Genomic DNA, 21,235 nt, shown 5'->3' on the forward strand with positions numbered 1-21,235 from the left:
GATGAACCAAAAAAAAGATGCAGTACTCATACATAGGGAGGGCCAGTGGCTAAGCAGCGCCTTGTCGCTGTCGAAGCGCCATGTCGCCCGCTAAGCCATAGGCCCAGTCCCCAAAACGTTGCCATATACGGTTCAATATAAGCTCAATTGGAACAAACGAACGTTCAAACGAAGCAAACAGATCGGTGACCATGTGACAGGCTATCTCAAAGAGGTCCTATGAAGCAATGTCCCTGACAGAGAATCCATCAACCCCCAGGCCGTCCTCCTTTTCCACTATGAAAGAATGATACCCGATATAATAAGCGTGCCCCTCCACACAGACTCGTACGCTCTGCTCCTTTCCACTTGTACTAGCATCTTGAAGGACAGATCCGACAAAGCCAGAGAGACCCCTATATGCACGGGTCACAAGCGAATTATAGACTCTCTTCTCGCCTCTAGCCAAGGACCCTTTGGCATATGCCAGAGCCACCCTCGCAGCGACACAGCTTCCAGTCGGAGACCGGTCAATTGCCTGGTTCGCAAAGAAGCAAAGACCTGTCTCCTCACTCCTAGCATCCAGCTGCGCATGGGCAGCCGCCGTGCCCTCCGAGGCACTGACATGTCCGAGTCGTGTATCTGTGATCATGATCCCGTACAAGAACCCTTCCCCAGCAGTCCGGGCATCCTGAGTCAAATATTGCAGGTCTGGGTTGTTAACCACCGCCTCTTTCAGCAACTTCGACGCATGATCCATATCCTGCAGTTGGACCTCACCGAGCCCACCAGAGAACCCCAATTCCTCCGCACTAACCATACAATAATACGCACCCCCATAAGCAAAGTCCACCGTAACAGCAGTCCTACCACGAAGCTCAGCCCAACGATACTTCTCAGGCAGAGACACCTGCAACGATATAGCAGTAGCAAACGACGGCACAGACACAAAAGAAACCGGCCGCGACGCATCCGACTTCCCAGACTCCAATGTGGGGACCGTAACCTCAACAACCCCGCACGGCGCATGCAGCTTGAGTCTCGTCGTCTGAGAAACAGAATCATATTCCAACTGTTTTCGACGAGGGAAGATCTTCTCGTCAACATCAACAAGGAACCGACCCAGCGCGATCGTCGCATGTCCGCACATAGTCGAGAACCCCTCGTTGTGCATGAACAAAACGCCGATATCGGCTTCTCCCGAGCTGACCAGCTCGGTCTCTGGACGTAAGATTGCGCCGTACATGTCGTAGTGGCCGCGCGGCTCGAGCATGAGGAGTCGACGGAATTCGTCGAATTGGGATTTTGCTTGCGCTCGTTGTTCCAACAGAGTGCCAGTTAGAGGTGGGATTCCGTTCCAGATTATTCGTGTTGGCTCGCCTGCTGTGTGCATTTCGACGCATGTTATTGGTCTGATGGGGCTTAGCACGCCGAGGGACTGTGGGAACTCCATGTTATAATGTTTGAGGTGGAAGCTTCGAAGTTTGCTCGACGTGAGATGGTTGGCTATAGACAAGTATGCCTCATTCATGGGGATCGGCGATGGTTTTATAGCCCCTCTGACGTCGGAATGGGGCCCCGATAGTTCTAGATACTGCTTATTTATTGGCTATAAGAGGCAGGCGGGCACTTGTCAACTGAAGGGCGTGGGCATCAATCGTTTCTCGAATATACTTTCATTCTTACTTGTATGTACTTCATTCCAGTAATTGTTATCGATTTTCTTGTTTTCACGGTTTTTCTGGATTATTCAAGGTGATGTTGCATACCCTTGGGGTATACCTCCAACTAGCCCACCTGAGCTGGTTGCTCGACAAAGGACAAAGTTCAGGGAAATCTGCACGATAACCATTATTAAGTACGAGGGCAATAAATCCAACCCCAGGTTTTGACTTCACTAAGTGGTTTTAATGTGACATCAAATGGTGGCTTAGACCACCCACCAGTATAGCCTTACAACGCCTAAGAGGCCAAACCCCAACCACAGACAAATCTACATGAAGTATAATTGGCTGCGTATTAAGAGAAATATATTGGCCACGTCCGTTTCTGTATCCTACATTAATGCCTGGAGAGTTATTGGCTCGCAATCATGTACCGGATTACACATGTGTACTACTGCAGGTACGTGATCTAGACACATTGAACAACACATAGCAAGAGTTTCTGGACAATTTCAAAGCTGTTCCCTCATCTACCTGATTGAAATTGACCAGAGTCCTAAGCGCAAAGAGCATGTATGTCTTATCCTCCAAATTTTCTGTTTAGTATCTTTGCTTCCTCTAGTTGTTCGGCTATCACTTAACATTGTTCTCGGTACGGAGTATAGTGTGTCCTTCTCCTAAACCACCGTTCTCCGTGGAGCTGGCTCTTAATGGTTCTATCACGATAGATCTGTCAGCACATCCCAAGTCTTGGTATTAGTGTTAGTCTCACAGTAGGTTTGGTGGCATCCTAACTCACACTACTGGTGTTCGATATAGATCTACATCGTGAACAATTCCACAAGCGCTCGCTTTACTCCAGCCGTGTTAGTTATTCCTGATCCAAGACAAAAAAAAGAAAGTAGATAAGAGCGCTATTTTCCAATGCAACCGATAAGACATGTTAAGATCGGGCATTCTAGTTGAAGACTGGCAAAAGCAAAAAGGAAATGCTCACACTCGGAGTCGAACCGAGGATCTCATCATTACTAGTGATGCGCTTTACCACTAAGCCATGCGAGCTGTTGATTGGTTGCTGCTGCTATCCGAGGCATCTTATAAGATATTGAGACCGGGCACTCTAGAAAGAGAGACAAAAGCAAAAAGGAAATGCTCACACTCGGAGTCGAACCGAGGATCTCATCATTACTAGTGATGCGCTTTACCACTAAGCCATGCGAGCTGCTGATTGGTTGATGTTGCATTCATTGACCCTATACAGGTAATCACATTAGACAATACAGCCAGGAAGTATATCGGCTCATGTGCGATGAGCATATACCGTCGTGGTTTCCAACCTGAGGAGGCTCACCATGAAGGCCATGGGGGGAAAGGTGTGGGCAAACAGCCGAGCTAATCGAAGCGAGGCTAGTGGGGTTGGTATTACTCCACTCGATGCTTTCGGCGAAAAACGTGTCGCAACATGAAGCTAAGTATGAAGCAAGTCACATTTCTCACGAGATATATGTCCCTCCCTGTCGGAGGGATAGTTCAGTCTCCGAATAATTCAGAATTAGCCAATTGAGGACTAGAGGACAGCATTGGACCTACATCGGCAAAAATGACGGTGGACTCGGTATCAAACCTTCAGGGCTATGTATAGATGCCTTGCGATGGATGAGATTTCATAGGTACACGCTGCGTTCCCTCGCTGGGATGATTACTGCCCGTTATTGGATACTTGCGATATCGTGGCTGTATTGGATGATCTGGATTGTTACTTTGTTCTGGATGATGTAGCGAGTGTGGTGTCTGGACTAGGTAATCTCGCTGAAGGCAGTGACCCTAGTCGAATAAGTTCATTCATGGGCATTGAGAGGGGCCGATGTACCACCTCCCATATTGAATCCTCGGTCTGGCTGAGTGACCCTATGAGGGGAAAAGATGGTCTAGGAAGCTGAAGTACGATCCTTGCTAACTCTCCATATAGATTCCCTAGTTCGCGCTCATCAATGTTCAGATCAAGAATTCCCCGTGATGCTCTTGGGTAGCCTGGTGTGTTAAGGACATCGTACATATTTGTATGATGGTCTACATATTCTATAATCACAGAGGGACCTAGTGCTAGATTGCTGTCCTTTTTAGTGCTCCAGTAGAGGATCAAAGAAACCGGGATAGAAGTGTGATCATGGATATATCGTATTACAGTAACCTCGTTGCGGACTTTTTCCTTAGGAGACATGGTGGCCCCAGGCTGTGGGAGGCGCGTGACTGCCGAGATATTATTCTTGTATGACATCTTAAATGATATATTGAATGTTCCCCTGTCTAGTAGCCTGGATGAATCGGGTTTGTCTGGGTTGTGGTGTCTGATAGGGAAGTTTCCGAGCGGTCTCAATATTTCCGGTCCAAGAAACTTGGGTTCCCAAGCTTCAGATATTTCCTCACTTTTCCCGAGCAACATCATCATAGCACATTCTTGGTTGCATATCTAAGATATTTACGGAGTAGAGGTGATTGAATAGTGCCGCGGGGTTGTGTGGTTGTACTGGGGGATAGGAGCGAGGGGAGATTATAGGAAAGTAAGTGGAGTTGGGGTTTAATAACAGGGTTATTGTCATCTTATGATCACTCACACGTGCATCTACTAGGCTAACTAGTACGGGGTACTCCATACTCCGTATATTTATCCGGGTAAGAAATTATGACAGGTCCTTCAAGTGTTGGGTGTGATTCTGCTAAATATATATCTGGCTCTGATCCTACACCGAGAAAAAAGAGGTACATCACAGGACAGGCCAGGATGAACCCACCGAGTTATCAATATGATCTCCAAAAGTCCTAAAAATCCAAACCAAGCCTTTCCCCCTCACCGCAAAGCCAACAGGCATGACATGACTTTACATTGAGCGGTGTGCAGAGACCGCATTCCCGTACGGAGTACGGAGTACAATGCAGAGAATTGGCATCGGTGAGTATACAGCTCGAGCGCCACTATAATCTCAGCACATGTAGGCGTCCAACGCCATACCTATCCCTATGAGCTCCGAAAAAAAAAGCCCTGCGATTCGCATGGCTTGTCCTATAAGCCCAAAAATGGCCCATGCAAAGCGCCGCGATTGGAACTCAAGGCTTGATGCTCACCATCTGCTTCTGCAAACTGCGTCAGGCCATGGGTGATCCACGAAACTCTGCAGAGTATCCTCCCATCAGCCATTGGCTCTGCAGTATATATTTCCATTCCATGCAGTCATCGAGATTAGAACCGAATGAGCACCCACGCTCTATACGTATATTTTTAAAGTATCGTCTTGTTCCATAAATCCACCCTGAAATATGTCACATTTGCAGGTTGCATGTCATCAGATGCACGATGTAGATCCTACAACATAGAGTGCATCATACCCGCTGTTGTAGTCGTACTAGCTTATGTATCACATAGATGGCAGCTATCTCAACCAATCAGCTCGCATGGCTTAGTGGTAAAGCGCATCACTAGTAATGATGAGATCCTCGGTTCGACTCCGAGTGTGAGCATTTCTTTTTTTGATTTTGTTCGTGGAAAATCCCCTCATGTGGGCCACGGTGGGTTGCCAGTGGCGGCATCTGTCGGAGGCATTCCCACTGACGAATTGGGTGTTGCATACATATCTAATTCCGAGACTGAGTGGGAAGATATGCAAGCTCAACTCTCGAAGTCTGGAATTTACCTATTTTTTGTATTGCCAAACGATATTCATAAAGTAAGTACCTATGTGCGTTCGGGCCTGTCTGTAATTGAATCAAATGCTAAAATCGAGAAAGCCCGATATCAACCAGCTCGCATAGCTCAGTTGGTAGAGCGCGTGACTAGTAATCACGAGGTCTGTCGTTCAAATCGGCATGTGAGCATTTCTTTTTGCATTTCTTTTTTTCTTCCGAATTTTGGTTCTCATACCTGAGTGCCTCTAGGTAGTTATTTGTTAAAATCGGTATGAGTGAAGTATCTAGAACGGTACAGAGTAGACTGGGATCACTAAATTAGTCGCAGCGTGGGGAGGGCTGGAGTTGTTATCCTGGGTCTTCTAGATGGTCAAGGTAAGCCTTGAGGCTGGGAGGAGAGGTACCTGACGAGCTTGTTTATTCCAAGATTGCCCTATAGCCCTTCCCTGAAGGTTTCTAATGCCATCGATATGACAGTCTTTGTTCCAAGCATCCCCACAACCAGTGGAAATGCGATACACTACGAAGTAGAATATTTGGATTATATTTAGCCCACATACTGTGAGACACGTCCTTGCATTCAACTATTTGAACTACCTGCAAGAGGGCAAAGGAATAGGTCCAGCGTGACTGAGTGGCCACCTGCTGCACCGAGAACGATAAACTACACCAATCAGATATGCGAAATAAACCCGGCCCATAGAGAAATGCCGTAAGGAATAGGCCCCATAGGAGGCGAATTGCAGAAAGGAAAGGAAAACGAAAGGCGTCTAGTCTAGCTGCTGGACAAGCAACACAAAAGACAAGAGACAAGGAGAAGAACGAACCCACCTTGTGCTTCGAGGGCACGGGACGTTCGCTGTAGAGAACCCTCATACACGGCGAGAAGTTAGAAGTTCGGTTTGTGGGAATAGATGGAGCTGCAAACTGCAATGTTAGGTCAGAGACCACGGGCAATTTGAGGACGATTTTTTTTCTGTCATCAATTGGATATTGGGGACCAGCCCCGGCGGGATGGAGGGAGCGAAGATTAGACGAGGTCATTCAAGCAGGGGTCGCGGAGGTAAATTGGCGTTTGGCGGCGCCTTCAGATGAACCCTGGGAATCGAGGTTGGTATTAGTTATTCTTACTTGTCGACATCCTGGGGACTTCGTTTTATCGCAGGGCGTTTCATAGCGAATTCCAGGGTTGATGATTTGCCAGATTAGGCTGATCTTGCTCTTTTCTGTACACTTACGTCCAACTCGCCAATGCTGCGTTTCTGACCGGCTGTCTCCGATCGTTTGACAACCCTCTTCTTCGGACGGGACGGCCGAGTCTCACCAGGCTGGAAGACATCATCGGGCAGATCGAAGCTGGGGAGAGTTAAATCGGAATGGCAACATGAGATCGGAAGATGGAGAACCTACTTGCGAACATGGGTGACGGCCAATTCCATAACTTCATCCTGGTATCCTGGCCAGGAGGTGCAGGTTGATTTGAAGATCTGTGAGTCGGTCGATATATCCAGGGATCGCGATTGGCCTGTAAAGAAGAAGAAAAAAAAAATTAGATAAGTCATGCAGGGGGAGCGGTGTGATTGATTACCTGGCTCCAGAGGTTTCAACTCCAGGCCGATATAATAAGTCGTTGTATAGACGGTTTGACCATCAATTTTCTCCTCGATCTCAACCTTCGCCGGCTCTGGAACTTCTGCGTTTTCCAGGGTGTTCTGGATCGCGGCTTGGTGAGCAGCATCCTTGGTCTCATCAGTCATTTCAGTCTTGGTGCCTTTGGCCTGGTGCTGCGTAGACCCATTTTTGACTGCTTCCATATCTTGCTCGCTGTGGATGGTATGGATTCTTTCGAATCCCTTTGGGAATGGGTGAGCCACTGCAACAATCGGCTTGCGATCTAGTGCACCAACGAGGTGACGAAGCTTGGACTCAACAAGACCCGACCACACAGACTCGGCCTCTTTCGTCTTGCTAGAAGCAGTGATGCTAAGATAATACTTGTAGTCCTGGGTAAAGAAGGTATGGCGGGCGAATAGGTCCTCCCATGAGAGCTGCTTCATGAAAATCTTGTCAACCATATCACCACCTCGCTGTAATTCCCTGAGAATCACGGCCTTGGTGGACAAACTGATGTTGTGGGTTGCGCACATAGAGGGGTATGCAGGAGTGATGATGGGCATAAGATGGAATCGATCACCGTGGTAAATCTGATGGTTCTTAGCCGAGATAACCAACGAAAGTATTCAGTCCTTCATGCTTACCTTGGGGTTCCAGACCTTGATCTGGAGCGGTCCATCCTCGATCTGTTTCAACAAGACAGGCTGCGGCCAGTTCCACTTGTTCATAATTCGGAAAAACTTCCCCACAATGACGGAGCCAGTTGCTTGCGGGTATAATTGACAAACTCGTGCCACCAGCATCGCCCACGCGACACCACCCGGAAACCCGACAATGTTCGAGTAAATCGCTCGCCCTAAACAGATATATGAGCGTGTTTGTACCGTGACGAACATATCAAGTACCACTTACGTTGGGCCCAGAGTTTGATTGCACGCAATGCAAGACGGAATGTCTTTTGTTGGGGGACAAGCTCCAAAATCTCATCTGTCACACGAGTTCCATTGAGCGACCGCACCTCTCTTTCGTCCAGTCCCCTGAGATAATCGTTGTTCTTCAGATCCAAGTTCATAGGGATCGCAGGAACTACCAAACGAGCAAAAATCAAATCGATACTAATTCCGCACAGCTCGAGCTTGATAATTGGAACGAACGCATCCGGCACAGGGGTCATTTTCTCAATAGCTCCCTCGGAGGCCATTCGCTGCAGGATGGGAGGAAATTCGGCGAAGAAATCATCGATCACAACATGCTTGGGTCCGACGACCAACGTATCAATATCGGAGCCTGCAAGCAACCATCGTCAGTGAGGACAAATTAAAGTGGATCCATACATATCCAACAACTTACCTGGTCCATATACACCCAATCTATAACTTCCATAGGTGAAAATTTTACCGCCGGAGGCTTCGACAGCAGCCGGAGACAGTCCCTTCTTGCGACTGACAACTTGAACGAATTCCACTGTAACACGCTGAAGCAACTGGAGCACTTGTTTTCTACGCAGCACTTGTTAGTTCCGCAGCGCTTGCGCCTCCGTGAAATGCGAACACACCTCCGTTCCGTTTCAGTCGGCAGCTCAAAGTTGTTCTGAGCCTTGAGTTCGGCGATAAGATCGTCATTCGCGGAGATTTCATCTTTGGTTGGCAGGACAGTCGAGATCGGGGGTGTAACACCCCATTGTCGGACAGGCGGCGTAGCCATCGTGGAAAGAACCCGGGCTCGTGAGGGTCAGGAGCTAGTCTCACAGGTCGTGAGAAGATAGGGATTAGATAACAAGAGAAGAGTTGTCGACAAGCTTCCAAGGCAATCAGCCTAGCAAAACACTTGAGGCCGCGGTTGTAATTAAGGTAGAGCAAATGGAGAAAAATACAAAACCGTGCGACAACAGAAGACAGCAACAAGGAAAGAAATGGATTTGGAGAAGCCGTGCAGGGTTCATTGGCACTTCCAGGGCACCAGTCCGGGAGGCGCTTATTCATCCCACGTGACATGGCCGTTCCTTCCATTCCAACGGATTGGGTTTTATAGAATTATCTTTCTATCACATACCAGAACAACATCTTATGGCCCTATTGCACACCTAGATAACTGTAACATCTCCATGTATTTGGCTAATGGCTACTATAGTCAACTCAGCGTGCTTTGAAGCTTTTTGGTCAAAGATTCGACATCGTCACCTTTGTTGTCCGCAAAGAATTGGGTAAGCTTGTTATCAAGCCACTCAACGTCCTCCTTGCTGTCACCGGGGCCCCCTGCCCAGTCTTTTATCAAGTTAGCTTCATACTCGTCCGAATGTCAAGCATTGGTAGACTCACGACCCCAGATTGATGGGTAAATATCCAGTGTTCCAACACCTGGCTTCATGCAAGCAACCTCATACTCGGAGTCTTCTGGTCTAGCATTCATCAAATTTCAGCTTTTCTCTTTCTCTCTTTCCTTTTTTTTTCTGTTCAAGTTGAGAATATGTGATTTGGACTTACGGGAAGTAGAGATCGGTGTTTGAGGGTAAAACGAGCGCCTTGGCTTTGATGGATGCCATCGCTCTTTCAAAGTTGCCGTTGTGTGGCTCTTGTTGCGAGACATCGCCATTTTGCCAAGTCTGTAGCATAACTAGCAGATTTTCGGGTTCTTCAAAAGCAGTTGTTAACCATGAGATACAATTCAGTCGTGGCAGGCAAAGAATACCTTTGGAACAAGCCCATTTTTCCCAGAAGTTGACCATGAAGTCCTCAAGATCCTTGAACCCTAGGACGGTTTCATATAACCTTTGTCGATAAAACGCCTGGCTGAATCCCCTGTTGCTGACGTGTCAGATATGGCATAAAGACAATGGTCCAACACGGAGTTTCATACCATCCAGCATACACACGCCCCATCGCCTTGAGGCCAACATCCTTCTCTTCAGCTGTCCATGCATGCGCCTCTGTGGTTTCTCTATTGATGCCGATCTTTCCCGTCCCCGCAGAACAGCTCTTCTTCACTGCAATCAGGGAGGCTTTGACGCCCTCCAGGAATACCTGGTTGTGAAGAGAAGTTTTCGCGGAGGAACAAAACGGAACTACAATGTCCATGAAGTCGGGATACTGCGTTGCCCACTGAAAGGTCTGGGCTCCTCCCATAGACCAACCGATAACAGCGCGCAAATGCGCAATGGCGAAATGCTTGGTAACTAGCTCATGCTGCGCCCGCACATTGTCGTAGAACGATACCTTTGGGAACGGCCCCGGGTTCGGCTGGTTCGAGGGTGAGGAGGACTGGCCATTTCCAAAGAGCGCAGGAATGATGATAAAGAATCTCTCCGGATTCAGGAATTTGTGCTCTCCGATTAACCAGAAATTGTCAGAGATCCCTAGAGATAGGGTTGAATTAGTACCGCAGAGAATGCAGGATCAGATGGAGGCATACTTCCGGAGAACCAGGTTGGATAGACGATTGCCGGAGACTTGGGATCGCCGAATGTTTTATATGCGATATGGGCATTTTCGATCTTCTCCCCGCTTTGGAGCTGCCAGTCTCCAAGCTTGAAAGTCTCGTATTGTTCCTGTGACATGATAATAATCCTTTGATCTGAAGTTGAAGGAGGATGAACTGATACTAAATACAGTAAATCTGGATGTTTCTGATTTATAATTCCCCCAAACCCCGCTTTGCCCTCCATATGAGACACCGTTGGAGTCAGAGCTGCTTATCCTCCGTCAATTTGTCATGAATAGGTACAGGTAAATGTGGAGTCTCTAGCGACCTGGATGTAGGAGGGTATCATCGTCACATCCAATACTCAGCGAGGTTTGTTAGCGCAAAGACTCCCCAGCTCAAATGTATCGCCATTTACGGCCCCGCACATGATGGTGCTCTGTCGCCATCTTTGCCGTCTCGCTTCGGCAATACAATGACTACATACATATGTACTTCCAAGTATGAATGAGATCTTTGTATAACGGAGAAGTGCGTATATGAAGTCAGTACAATCATCCCAAAATTCGTATTTACAGGGAAATCGTGCTAGAAAATAGGCGCAGAATCTCTATACTCCTGTCTACCCCAAGACCCATAAATAGTTGAATCAAGAGCTCTCGAACTGAGGCCTAGGAATTTCAATGGCCTCGGTTGTTCGACCATATGAGATACCACCCAAGCGACTGATAGGCTTAAGAACCTTCAAATCCACGACATTCCTTTCTTCGTTGATAGCATCATCGCGAACCCAGAATCGGACGCCCTCAATAATAGCCAGGACTCCAGTTTTCTTCCCCGGGGTGACCCGGCTCTCAAACTCCTTCGTCTCAACAAGCTTCCCTTCAATAGACAGAATGGACTCCTTGACACGGGCGGGCTTCACAACCGAAGTAGGCGCCTGGTGTAATCCCGAAGTCTCCCACTCGGACACGCCGTACGGAGCATTGATAGAAGTAGAGTTGGCTGCTTCGATGAAATGCTCTGAGATAATATTGATGACACACTCTCCAGTCTCGTTCAGGTTCTTCAAGGAATCCTTGGCTCTCTCCATCGACCCAGAGAAGCCAACTGTGAACATCGGCGGGTCATGGTTGATCACTTGTGCGTAGCTGAACGGGGCGAGATTCGTGGATTTGCCATCCGCAGACTGGGTGCTGATGAGTGCGATTGGGCGTGGAACCATTCCTGAGATCAAGAGTTTGTAGTTCGACACCACGGGGCGGCCTTCCTCGTGAGGATCGATCTCGACATGGTCTTTCTTCAAGCACTCGCCGCTGTCATTCGCGCCATCGCCCTGCTTCCATGCGGGGTTCGGGGACTTGGTGAATGTGACTTCAGCGTCGTGGCGGAAGTCTGGCCGCGAGGCTTGGATTTGCTCGAACTCCGGTCCGACTCTCAGCATCGTGGAGGTGTAGCTGAAGGATCGACTTGAGTGGTTGAGTCGAATTGGTGCGAGAAGTGCTGTAAGAGGAGTAGGGCTTAAGATTATAAATCAGCTGTGCTGTCCACTGTTGACGTAGGCTGCCCCACGGAGCTGCATGGTGACTCTCTCCGAGAGCGCGAGGGCTAGAGACCATCATTTCGGTCTCGCTAGAATTGGGTTGGGATAATTACCGGAATCGCAACATTGAGACGCTTGGAGCAGTTTGGAGACAATTTTCCAGTAAACAGCTTAGGACGAATTATTCCGATGAACTCTTATCGCGTTATCACCGAACTGCTTAGCGCCACGGGTCTATGACAGGGATATTGCCACGCTCAGTGCGCGGACACGTCTCTCTACCGAGTCTCGGGCCGATTGCATCTCCCGGGAGACAAACACGCCGTTTTCAAATCGAACGTACGGAGTACGTGGACACCGTACGGGAACATATGGGATTCCTAACAGAACGGGTTCGGTTATAGCTTTTCGTAGATCGACTTTGTCAAGCTATTGGCATTTCTCAAACCATCTCTCAAAATTCGGATTCTTCGCATATCATACAAAAAAGATCATAGTCTTCGCAATTCCATATGTAACCGGGGCCGTTGGATTCGGTTATTAAGGGCTTCAATGAGGGCCGTGGAACTTCGAACGTAGATGTTCTAGAAACTGCTTCCGTGGCATGAGTTCCAAGGTTGTGTAAATTTCGCATTCTAGAAGCCTTCCACTAAGATCTTCGTTGGACAAACAACAATAATGCGAATGACTCCTACTTTCGTGACCTTATATAACTACATGTACCTAGGTATATATATGGTACTCCGTAGTCAGGCCCGATCACAAATTGGAAACGCGGGGGGAGACACGGGCGCAAACCCACTCTCCCCAGACTCCATTTGCCCCGGAGTCTGGATTGGAGATCGGCTCATTCTCCCAGTGTGATTGTGCGCCTTTTCCCCAACCGACTCGCATACCCTTTGGTATCGTATAAAATACACTGCCCCACCATGATATCCCATGACCATCAGATCTCTTGTCCCTGAAGGCCCGAACGGGAATGGTGTGGCTCTGTTTGCGGCGTAGCGGTCAAGGGGGAAGGGGCAAGGACGCCGATGGTTTCAATCAGCCTGCGAGATAATTACCCATTACCTTACACATACATCGTGAGTTTTCCACGCTGAATTGTCAATGTGCATTTTGTTAGAGTGGCGTAGGACAAGCGAGGGAAATCACGAGGCCTTACTCCCCTCTTCCCCAACTTTTCTTCCTCGACACTTCACACATACCATCTGCGTCTTGATCCCTTATTGGCTTCAGAACAGTGCTCCTCCCGTCTCTTTCCCTCCTAATGAAGTTTTCACTCATATCCTCTCGCGATATTCTCTACTTCACCTGTCCGATCACCCTCCCTGAAGCTTAGAAGTTGAGCTACTCGCGCCCCGGAAACCGCTCACCGCGTATAAGTTGGGAGTGTGGAGGTACCCAAATGGGTCGTAATCACGGATAATTTTCGGCTCGCTATGAGTCCCCCTTCTCCCAAGAAGAAGAACGGCGGCAATCCTTCTGCCCCGAGACAAATCCGTTTTGTCGCAACCGACGGCCAGCCGCAAACCAAGCGCCGCCGCGTTAATGCCGCGTAGGTGGACCGTCTGGAATATGATCAGTCAAAATAGACGCTGACGTCACTCTCGTTTTGATATAGTTGTTTAACATGTCGCCGGCGTAAGATTCGATGTTCTGGGGAACAACCAGGTAGGATTCGCCGGATGTTTCGCTTACCGATACGTTGCTAATGGACCTATGAGGGAAGTGTGCAAGACTTGCTCCGACTATAAGCATGTCTGCCTTGGATATACCGATTCGACTGCCCACCTGCGGACGCAGTCCGACTCCGCATCTCGGGCCCCGCCGCGCTTCTCCGCGTCAGATGAACCGACAGCCCAGCACGCTGCTCGGGTAGTCGAAAGCAGCTCCCCTGAGCCAGCACTGGCGGCAATAGCGATGACCACGGCCACCGTGGATAGCTCTATTAGGACGAAAGTGCCCGACTCGAAGGACACACCTTCGTTGAAGGATGTATCCTCACGTACAACCAAGCAATTGGAGACCCAAGCCGTTGGGGATAGTCCGGAGAGTGGCCGTACCTCAATCAGCTCGGCAAGCCGCACGCATGTGCCGTATTTTCGATACTTTGGCCCTACCGCGATTGTACCCGGGTTCAAGCAGATGGTTGTGCAGGTGCGAGGCTCTCGCAGGAGCAACCCGTCCATGTCATCAGATTCTCCCTCCCCACTTCGTAGTCCTCGATATTCTGATCTCCACACGAGACTCATGATCTCTGCCGCGGATACTCGCGACAGTCGTGATGCGAATATCCCATTTTATGACCGTGATGATATGTGTCCAGTTTCAAATCTTGTATCGCATTTATGTGAACTCTTCTTTGCCCACCTAGGGTGCAGCTTTCCTTTTCTACAACGCGACAGGTTCCTCCAAGATCTCAAAGAGAAAAAGGTTGATACCATGTTGGTAGATGCAGTGTGTTCGTTAGCTGCGAGGTTCTCATTGCATCCGCTACTTGGTCCTCCACAGGCGCAGCCCATCGATCGCTCACAGCCACCACTCGAAGCCAGAAAGTGGGATCGAGGTCTACCATTTGGTCATCGTGCGATGAGCGCGCTCGTGGATGTATTGCCATGCCCGACTCTTTCTGCCGTTCAGGCCTGCCTGTTACTTGCCTACGAGCAGTTTGGCTCGAATCATGACAGTGGGCTTTGGATGTACCTCGGAATATCAATTCGTATGGCTCAAGACCTTGGGCTGCAGAAGTTTCAAGGCCTCAAACATAATTATGGACAGAGCGGCGTCACTCCAAGTGAAGTCATGACAGGCCACGCTGGGAAGTTGAGGGAGGAGCAGTACGATGACGTTGATGTGCATCTAACACCTAAGGCGACCCCACAGCCCTTGATTGCGGAGCGTGCCAGGGAACGCGAGCGTGTAGACTCTTTCTGGAGCATCTTCTTCCTCGACCGAGTCATCTCTTCCGGTACCGGGAGACCAGTGACACTACGTGATGAGGATATTGAACTTTGTTTTCCTCTTCAATCTGAATCACAATTGCCGAATGGGTGGCCCGCGCCTTTCCCCCCGCTTATTCGGATTATCCATCTGTATGGCAGAGTCACCGATCTTATCAATGGCATTCAGGATGTCAAACATGTCACACCGGATACATTGAAGATGTTGGCTGGAATGGAAAGCGATTTGACTGGGATCTATCAACGCTTATCTCCAAGGCTTCATTTCAATGCGGCCAATTTTCAGGCTTACGTGAAAGCCAAGGAGGGAACCAATTTCATTCTTCTGCATTTTTGGTTTCATACTCTCATCGTTCTCCTACACCAACCGACTTTGTTGAACTCATTTGGTGGATCAATCCAACACCTCTATCCGAATAGCCGCGAGCTGTCCATGTCCTCTGCCAAAACTATCGCGGATATCCTTTCCTTCTCGGAATTGGTCGATGGGAAAAGCTTTATCGGAAACCCTTTCACAAGTCAGCCGATGTACATTGCGGCCTGCGCGTTCCTCATGGAGAGTGCTTACTATGCGACCCCTTCCTCGGGCACTGACTCGACTCAACCTCAGCCATTATTAGCGAATCAATCCAGTGGATTCGTGATGCCCACAATGGAATCTTCTAATGGAACAGAACGGAAGTCTACCGCGAAGCATATTTTGCTTGCTTCTGCCGCCAAAGAGAATTACCAGCGTTGTTATAAGGCTTTGCAAGCACTCAATGCATATTGGGAAGGCACTGGGTATATTTTGACAGTACTGGATCAGAAGGCCAAGGGAATTGTGGATCCTCTTCTTTACACCGTGGAGGATATGGAAAACACCGAAGGCATTAATACTGGGCAACAATCCCTTGGGCCTGGGGCTTGGCGTGCGAGTAAAACACTAGCAGAGTCTGAATCCGATGTAGAAAGACCAGCTGGCGTCGCGGATATTCCATTGGATGGCAAGTGGTCACCACATATTGATCCAAGTCAAGGTTTGTTGAACCCTCCAATGTCCACAATCGACATCTTACTGACAGATCGTGTTTTGACAGCTATTGGCTGGGCACTTACCGGGGCGACGAACTCTTCACAGCCCAACTTGAGTCTGCTTTATCAGATGCCCACAACCGACACCGAGTCCACACCGGACAGACCAGCATACTCGTCGCAGTACAGCCACAGCTATCCAATACTACCATCGAATGGCAGCGAAGGCCCAAGCTCCTCATACCCCCAAGCCATTCCGTCGGCCACCTCTCACGGAGAAAGAAAATCCTCGCTCACAGCCCAAAATTCAAAATACACCCATATTCCATCCAGAACCATTACTACCGAGCCCCCTTATTATATGGGTCTGCATTCGCCATACCCCGAATCAAATACACGAACGACACGCCCCATACAGACAGTATCGCATTCATTTTCCGGTGTAACATCTGCTCTTCCATCCTCGCAGATCGATGCCCAGCCTTCCGCGTATGGTTATTCAATGCCTCCAGCGACGGCCGAACACCCAAGCAGAAATCAAATGGTATCTGGCGGCCCAGGCGCCGATCTTCAACCCACAATGAACGATACCAACGGGATGATAATCGGAAGTCACGACGTCGATATGAACTCACTCCACAATCAGGATTCGTTCCCGTTCGTCAACGGCGAGATCCTTCCGTGGCTGGAATATCTCCCTCAAGATGTTCTTAGTTTCTTCGGCGACCATCAAAATTACCCGCTTATGAGTCCTGACGATGTATCACGGCCTCCTTAATATTCTACATTCCGTTCCTCTTCTCGCACATATGTATATAGCTTTTTCGAGCGGGTTTGTGTTTGGCTGGGGATCCGCGGCTGGCTTCTGCTTTTGGTTATCAACTCAGGACACTCTCGTTAGATATGGCGAGAGCTGTGCTTTTTTGGCGTTTTTTCCCGGATGATATCCTTGGCTCGCGTTAGATTTCCTGGGGTATGGCTTGTATCTGTGCAAACTAGCCTCGCCATGGTTGGCCTGGTGCTCAAAACATTCTGCACGATGATTATGTGTATTTATAGCATCTATGGATGCAGTATTGTTGAGATTTCAAACAGGAGTTTCCGAGCAGCATTGATTCCTTTGAGATCTCACCGTTGCGGCGTCCTCTTTTCCATCCCGCTCGCCCAAGCCCCTGCTCAAGCATAATAAGGAGAATCGAGAATAGATCTCGAGAGCCAATCCTATAAATTCAATAGGATTTTCAAGCTGAGATATTAAGATTGCTCCCAGATGGAATGTTGTCCAAATTCATCGTCAACTATTGATCTTTCCAAGACTAGGTATAGCACCGAGCGATTTCCTGATCTTACGAGTCAGAATCTTGCCATTTCTGTTTCGAGGCGGAAATGAAGCATTGATTAGGTATCTTGACTCTAATATCCCATGACCTGCTAAGAACGGCTGTCGCAGTAACTTGATCTAGGCAAGTAGAGGATCAAGGCATTCCTACCTGTGGCAGAGAGGCACCTATGACAGGAGATTCGGCCGGGGCTAAACCAGAAGCAGCCCTATTCAGTGAAATATGAGCCAGATATGTATACAATTCCAGAGCTTGCATATTGCAGGACATAGGTGGAGGCGCTTCCATTTATGTCGGACGTTGGTGTACGTGTGACGTACATGTACATAGTCGTTGCCAAGCGCCATTGAGGTATACATCAGTCATGGTACTGATTCAGTCGATTAGTCTCGACTTGTTTTCACCTTTTCCAGGTTTTGTTTCAGCGCGAGTCAAGCTGCACGCTATCACTGGCCCTAGGAGCAAGTATGTTTCCCAACTAATATGTCCACTACCTATTCACCAGGGGATTCTGTGGCGCGATGATCGGCGCGTCAGGTGTCGGTTGCCCGGCACAACGGGCGGTGAACGAGCTGTCAACAAGCCGATTGCAGGTGGCTTGAAGATTCCACGTTCCCACAAAGGGGGAGGCATGTGAGATCTAACTTAGATCTTCTTGAATACCATCGGACGTGTCAGAAATCTCCCCTCTACCGTTGCATAAAAATCCCATGGCGCGATTAACTGACGACGGTCAAGACGCGGCCAGCGACCCTGCAGAGATTCTAAGTCCACAGCCATTTGTTCCTCCTGGCAAGGGCTTTCTCGTATCCTCTCTCGAGTCCAGCAATGAGACCTATCACCAGGAGAATGCCCAGATGACCCCCGCCCAGATGACCCCCGCCCAGATGACCCCCGCCCAAGACTACGAATACAACTCCTCACCGTCCTCCGCGCGCCACTCCACAAGCGAGGTCTTTGGCCATGAAATGGATGATGAACTAGAACAGCTAAAATCCAGAGCATCCAGCCGCTCATCACTATCCTCAATCCCAGCCTCCGTCCTCATCCACCCAGTCGACCACATGAAACAAATGCCCGACATGGACATACACGAAAAGATAGCCGGTTACAGAATCGAGGCGTCCGAAGCAAGTTTCGGCGATTTCAATGACATACCCGCAAATATTCGCACGATTCGCCAGCGCGAAGCAGCTTTTCGCAAACCAAGCTCGGTCAGAGCGATGCAGATGCATACAGAGGACGAAGCCGATGACGACGATTATCTGACACCTCCACGCCGACGGCAAGGTCTCCGATCGCCTGGCTCATCGCCGCTGAAACGCTCACAATATTACTCGTCAAATGCATCGAAACAACCAAAGCCGAAGAAGGAGGCGCCGCTTGTGCTGTTGCACTGCACTTTGCTCCCGCCATCTCTTCCAGTCCCTGGAGCATCTGATCCCAGGAATCAGGATATCCTGGAAGACGAGTTGCCGGCAGCGTACTGGAGACGCTGGCGGCGTCTTCAAGACCGGGTTGGATCGGGGGTACTTCGGGATCGCGGCGTGTTGATCTCGCATCCGGAGGATCTCTACGACATGCTTGAGGAGCGGCTTCTGGAAAGCTTGGAGCTGCAGCGGCCACGTCTACAAAATGGGCACTTCTTGGGTCATGACGACCACAGCTCTGGCTCTGGATCCGAGGGAGATTTCTCGGACATAGGCGAGAGCGAAACGGACGGGGAGCAGGGTGAGGAGTGTCCCGATTGTGGAACTCATGTGCGTCATGGCGACAGTAACCGCAAGTGGGAAATTCGCGTCTTCGCTGCCAACGGATTGATGCGCGCCGGGGCGTGGTCCGCTGCTTGGCACGATATGGAGAAGGTGGATGTCGAGGTTGGGCTTTGGTTGCCTTCTGATGTCCGCCGTGGGTTGGAGAGGAGGCTCGCGGAAGCGCAGATGGCCGTTACCGAGCGCGCCCAGGACCAGACGTCGCAGATGCACATGCACATGCAGATCTCGTCGTTGGTGAATCAAGACAATCAGGTTCCTCAGGATATTTTGGAGTCGCCCAGGCCAAGCCATGCCCGTATGATCAGCGATGGGGGCTCTCTCCGGTCTGACGGTATGTCGTTTAGACAGGCTTTCCCTGAAGCTCAACCTCAAGCTCGGATTGAACATGTGCCGGAGTTTAAACACGAGAGGAAAGAACATGAAGTTGCTCTTTCAACTCTCCTTGTTAATTATATCCGTGTTCTTGCTGCTGACAGGCGCAATATTGCGTTGGTGATTCTCAGCGTCCTCGTAGCTTTTCTAGCTTTTGGGTCTTGTGAGCAGCCAGCGCTATTTTACCCTGATCTCGGTTCTTTCTCGCAGAGCATGTCTCATGATATCCCGAGCTCCCCAGCTATGAGCTTGAGCGTGACTTCGTCTTTGTCGGATTCAGCTCGCTCCGTGATCTCAGTCGAGGAGACCAATGCACCAGTCTTGAGCTCAAATGATTTATTGCCAAGCTCCAAATCCATGCATGCTGCTCAAAGCGAGACACCTCCCATGTCTACTGAGACAGTTGAGTCTAGTTACATGTCTGATGGCTCTTCTGAGCCTCAAATCGTGTCTACAGAGTCTGTGGAGCCTACTGAGACAACACCGTCCCCACTCATAGAGGCTACTCAGTCACAAACAGAAGAGACAGCATATGTTTCATCTTCCTCTGCTTCTGCTGTTGAATTCTCAAGTATACCAGAAGAGGCTTTGGAGTCTACAGCGACTATAGAACCCCAGTCTGAAGGCCCAGCGGAGGCTTCTTTAGCTGACACTGTAGACTCTCCTACTGTGTCTATAGAGTCCGCTCCTTCCTCCGCTGACTATGACGAAGTTCCAACTCTGTCGGATGTCTACGTGGAGACTGAAACATCGCAATCTGAGAGTGCAACAGATTATCCTTTGGAGATTGAGACCTCTCCTGCAGTATCTTCGGAATCTCCTTTCTCCTCTATCGATGCTACCATTGTGTCTGAGGAGACTGAGGTGTTTACAGAGACTACCCAGTCTCCGGCTGAGGCCACAATAGAGACACCTTGGATTGATGCTGTGGAGACTCTTGCTGCACCTGCAGAGCTCACACTATCGTCCATTGATACTGCCATTGTGCCTGAGAATAATGTGGAATCTACGGAGGCCACCCCGTATCAGGTTGAAGCCACGATAGAGACCCCTTCGGATGACGCCGAGAAGATTCTCGCTGCGACTGCAGAGTTCACACCCTCATCCATTGATACTGCCATTGTGCCTGAGAATAATGTGGAATCTACGGAGATCATCCCGTACCATACTGAGGCCACAATAGAGACCCCTTTGGTTGACGCCGTGGAGAGTCTTGCTGCACCTGCAGAGTCCACGCCCTCCACCGAGGATATTGATTCTCCCACTCCTTCGGATGTGGCTACCGAGACTGACCTACTTCAGTCTAACACCCATGAAGAAGACGAGGAAAGAAATGAAGAGCAAGCATATTGATTTTAGGAAAGAAGACGTCCCCTTTCCCAACCTTACGACCACGACTGGAATGATATCAGGTGAAATGTTCGAAGTTATACGATATTTACAATGTGATTTTTGATTTTGACGCTTATTTAGCCATAGTTCCTCCCATTTTATGTTCACATTAGCGAGCTCTGCTCATTCCTGTCTTGAAATGGATGCCAAGACGCCATATGTGATGTCTCCACCCCCGGGTCCCGCTCTCGCTTAGTGATCGTCCTTTCCCACATGGCGAATGAGTAGATTAGATGCTGTCTGGGATATCAGATCCGGAGAAGTATCTATACCAGGTACTTTCGATCTGCGGAAATAGACAACAGAGACGACTGGGGCCCATATGTGCTGGCCTACGTAGGCACTACATCTTATGCGACCCGTGCCCCAGACAATGCGGGGCAAGCTAATGCTACGATGTACATCCCGCACAATGCAGGTCAGAAAGCACAGCGGACAAAAAATGATTCAGGCTCGATTATGGATTATCGATTAGCGGTAA

The 21,235-nt window shown here is 49.3% G+C and overlaps 6 protein-coding genes across 6 annotated transcripts; 2 read left to right on the forward strand and 4 right to left on the reverse strand.

Annotated features, from left to right (window-relative positions):
* Nucleotides 1-217: 217 nt before the first annotated feature.
* On the reverse strand, nucleotides 218-1,510 carry N7457_005205 (putative proline racemase; the record flags this gene model as incomplete). Its single annotated transcript, XM_057176250.1, has 1 exon — nucleotides 218-1,510. One exon carries the CDS (start codon nucleotides 1,508-1,510, stop codon nucleotides 218-220), a length of 1,293 nt encoding a protein of 430 aa, XP_057030552.1.
* A 4,858-nt stretch (nucleotides 1,511-6,368) lies between these two features.
* Nucleotides 6,369-8,642, reverse strand: N7457_005206 (polynucleotide adenylyltransferase; the record flags this gene model as incomplete). Its single annotated transcript, XM_057176251.1, has 8 exons — nucleotides 6,369-6,422; nucleotides 6,563-6,680; nucleotides 6,735-6,849; nucleotides 6,913-7,528; nucleotides 7,583-7,794; nucleotides 7,851-8,225; nucleotides 8,289-8,437; nucleotides 8,494-8,642. 8 exons carry the CDS (start codon nucleotides 8,640-8,642, stop codon nucleotides 6,369-6,371), a joined length of 1,788 nt encoding a protein of 595 aa, XP_057030553.1.
* Nucleotides 8,643-9,068: 426 nt separating this feature from the next.
* On the reverse strand, nucleotides 9,069-10,491 carry N7457_005207 (homoserine acetyltransferase family protein; the record flags this gene model as incomplete). The annotated part of the gene is made up of 6 exons (XM_057176252.1): nucleotides 9,069-9,202; nucleotides 9,257-9,336; nucleotides 9,422-9,569; nucleotides 9,627-9,736; nucleotides 9,795-10,290; nucleotides 10,347-10,491. 6 exons carry the CDS (start codon nucleotides 10,489-10,491, stop codon nucleotides 9,069-9,071), a joined length of 1,113 nt encoding a protein of 370 aa, XP_057030554.1.
* Nucleotides 10,492-11,004: 513 nt separating this feature from the next.
* On the reverse strand, nucleotides 11,005-11,799 carry N7457_005208 (flavin reductase family protein; the record flags this gene model as incomplete). Its single annotated transcript, XM_057176253.1, has 1 exon — nucleotides 11,005-11,799. One exon carries the CDS (start codon nucleotides 11,797-11,799, stop codon nucleotides 11,005-11,007), a length of 795 nt encoding a protein of 264 aa, XP_057030555.1.
* A 1,541-nt stretch (nucleotides 11,800-13,340) lies between these two features.
* Nucleotides 13,341-16,653, forward strand: N7457_005209 (Zn(II)2Cys6 transcription factor; the record flags this gene model as incomplete). Its single annotated transcript, XM_057176254.1, has 3 exons — nucleotides 13,341-13,456; nucleotides 13,523-13,572; nucleotides 13,631-16,653. 3 exons carry the CDS (start codon nucleotides 13,341-13,343, stop codon nucleotides 16,651-16,653), a joined length of 3,189 nt encoding a protein of 1,062 aa, XP_057030556.1.
* Nucleotides 16,654-17,925: 1,272 nt separating this feature from the next.
* N7457_005210 (uncharacterized protein) lies at nucleotides 17,926-20,715 on the forward strand (the record flags this gene model as incomplete). Its single annotated transcript, XM_057176255.1, has 1 exon — nucleotides 17,926-20,715. One exon carries the CDS (start codon nucleotides 17,926-17,928, stop codon nucleotides 20,713-20,715), a length of 2,790 nt encoding a protein of 929 aa, XP_057030557.1.
* Nucleotides 20,716-21,235: the final 520 nt, after the last annotated feature.

Source organism: Penicillium paradoxum (genome assembly GCF_028828445.1).
Source record: "Penicillium paradoxum strain IBT 22861 chromosome Unknown utg000005l_segment0_segment0, whole genome shotgun sequence".
Taxonomy (NCBI): Eukaryota; Fungi; Ascomycota; class Eurotiomycetes; order Eurotiales; family Aspergillaceae; genus Penicillium; species Penicillium paradoxum.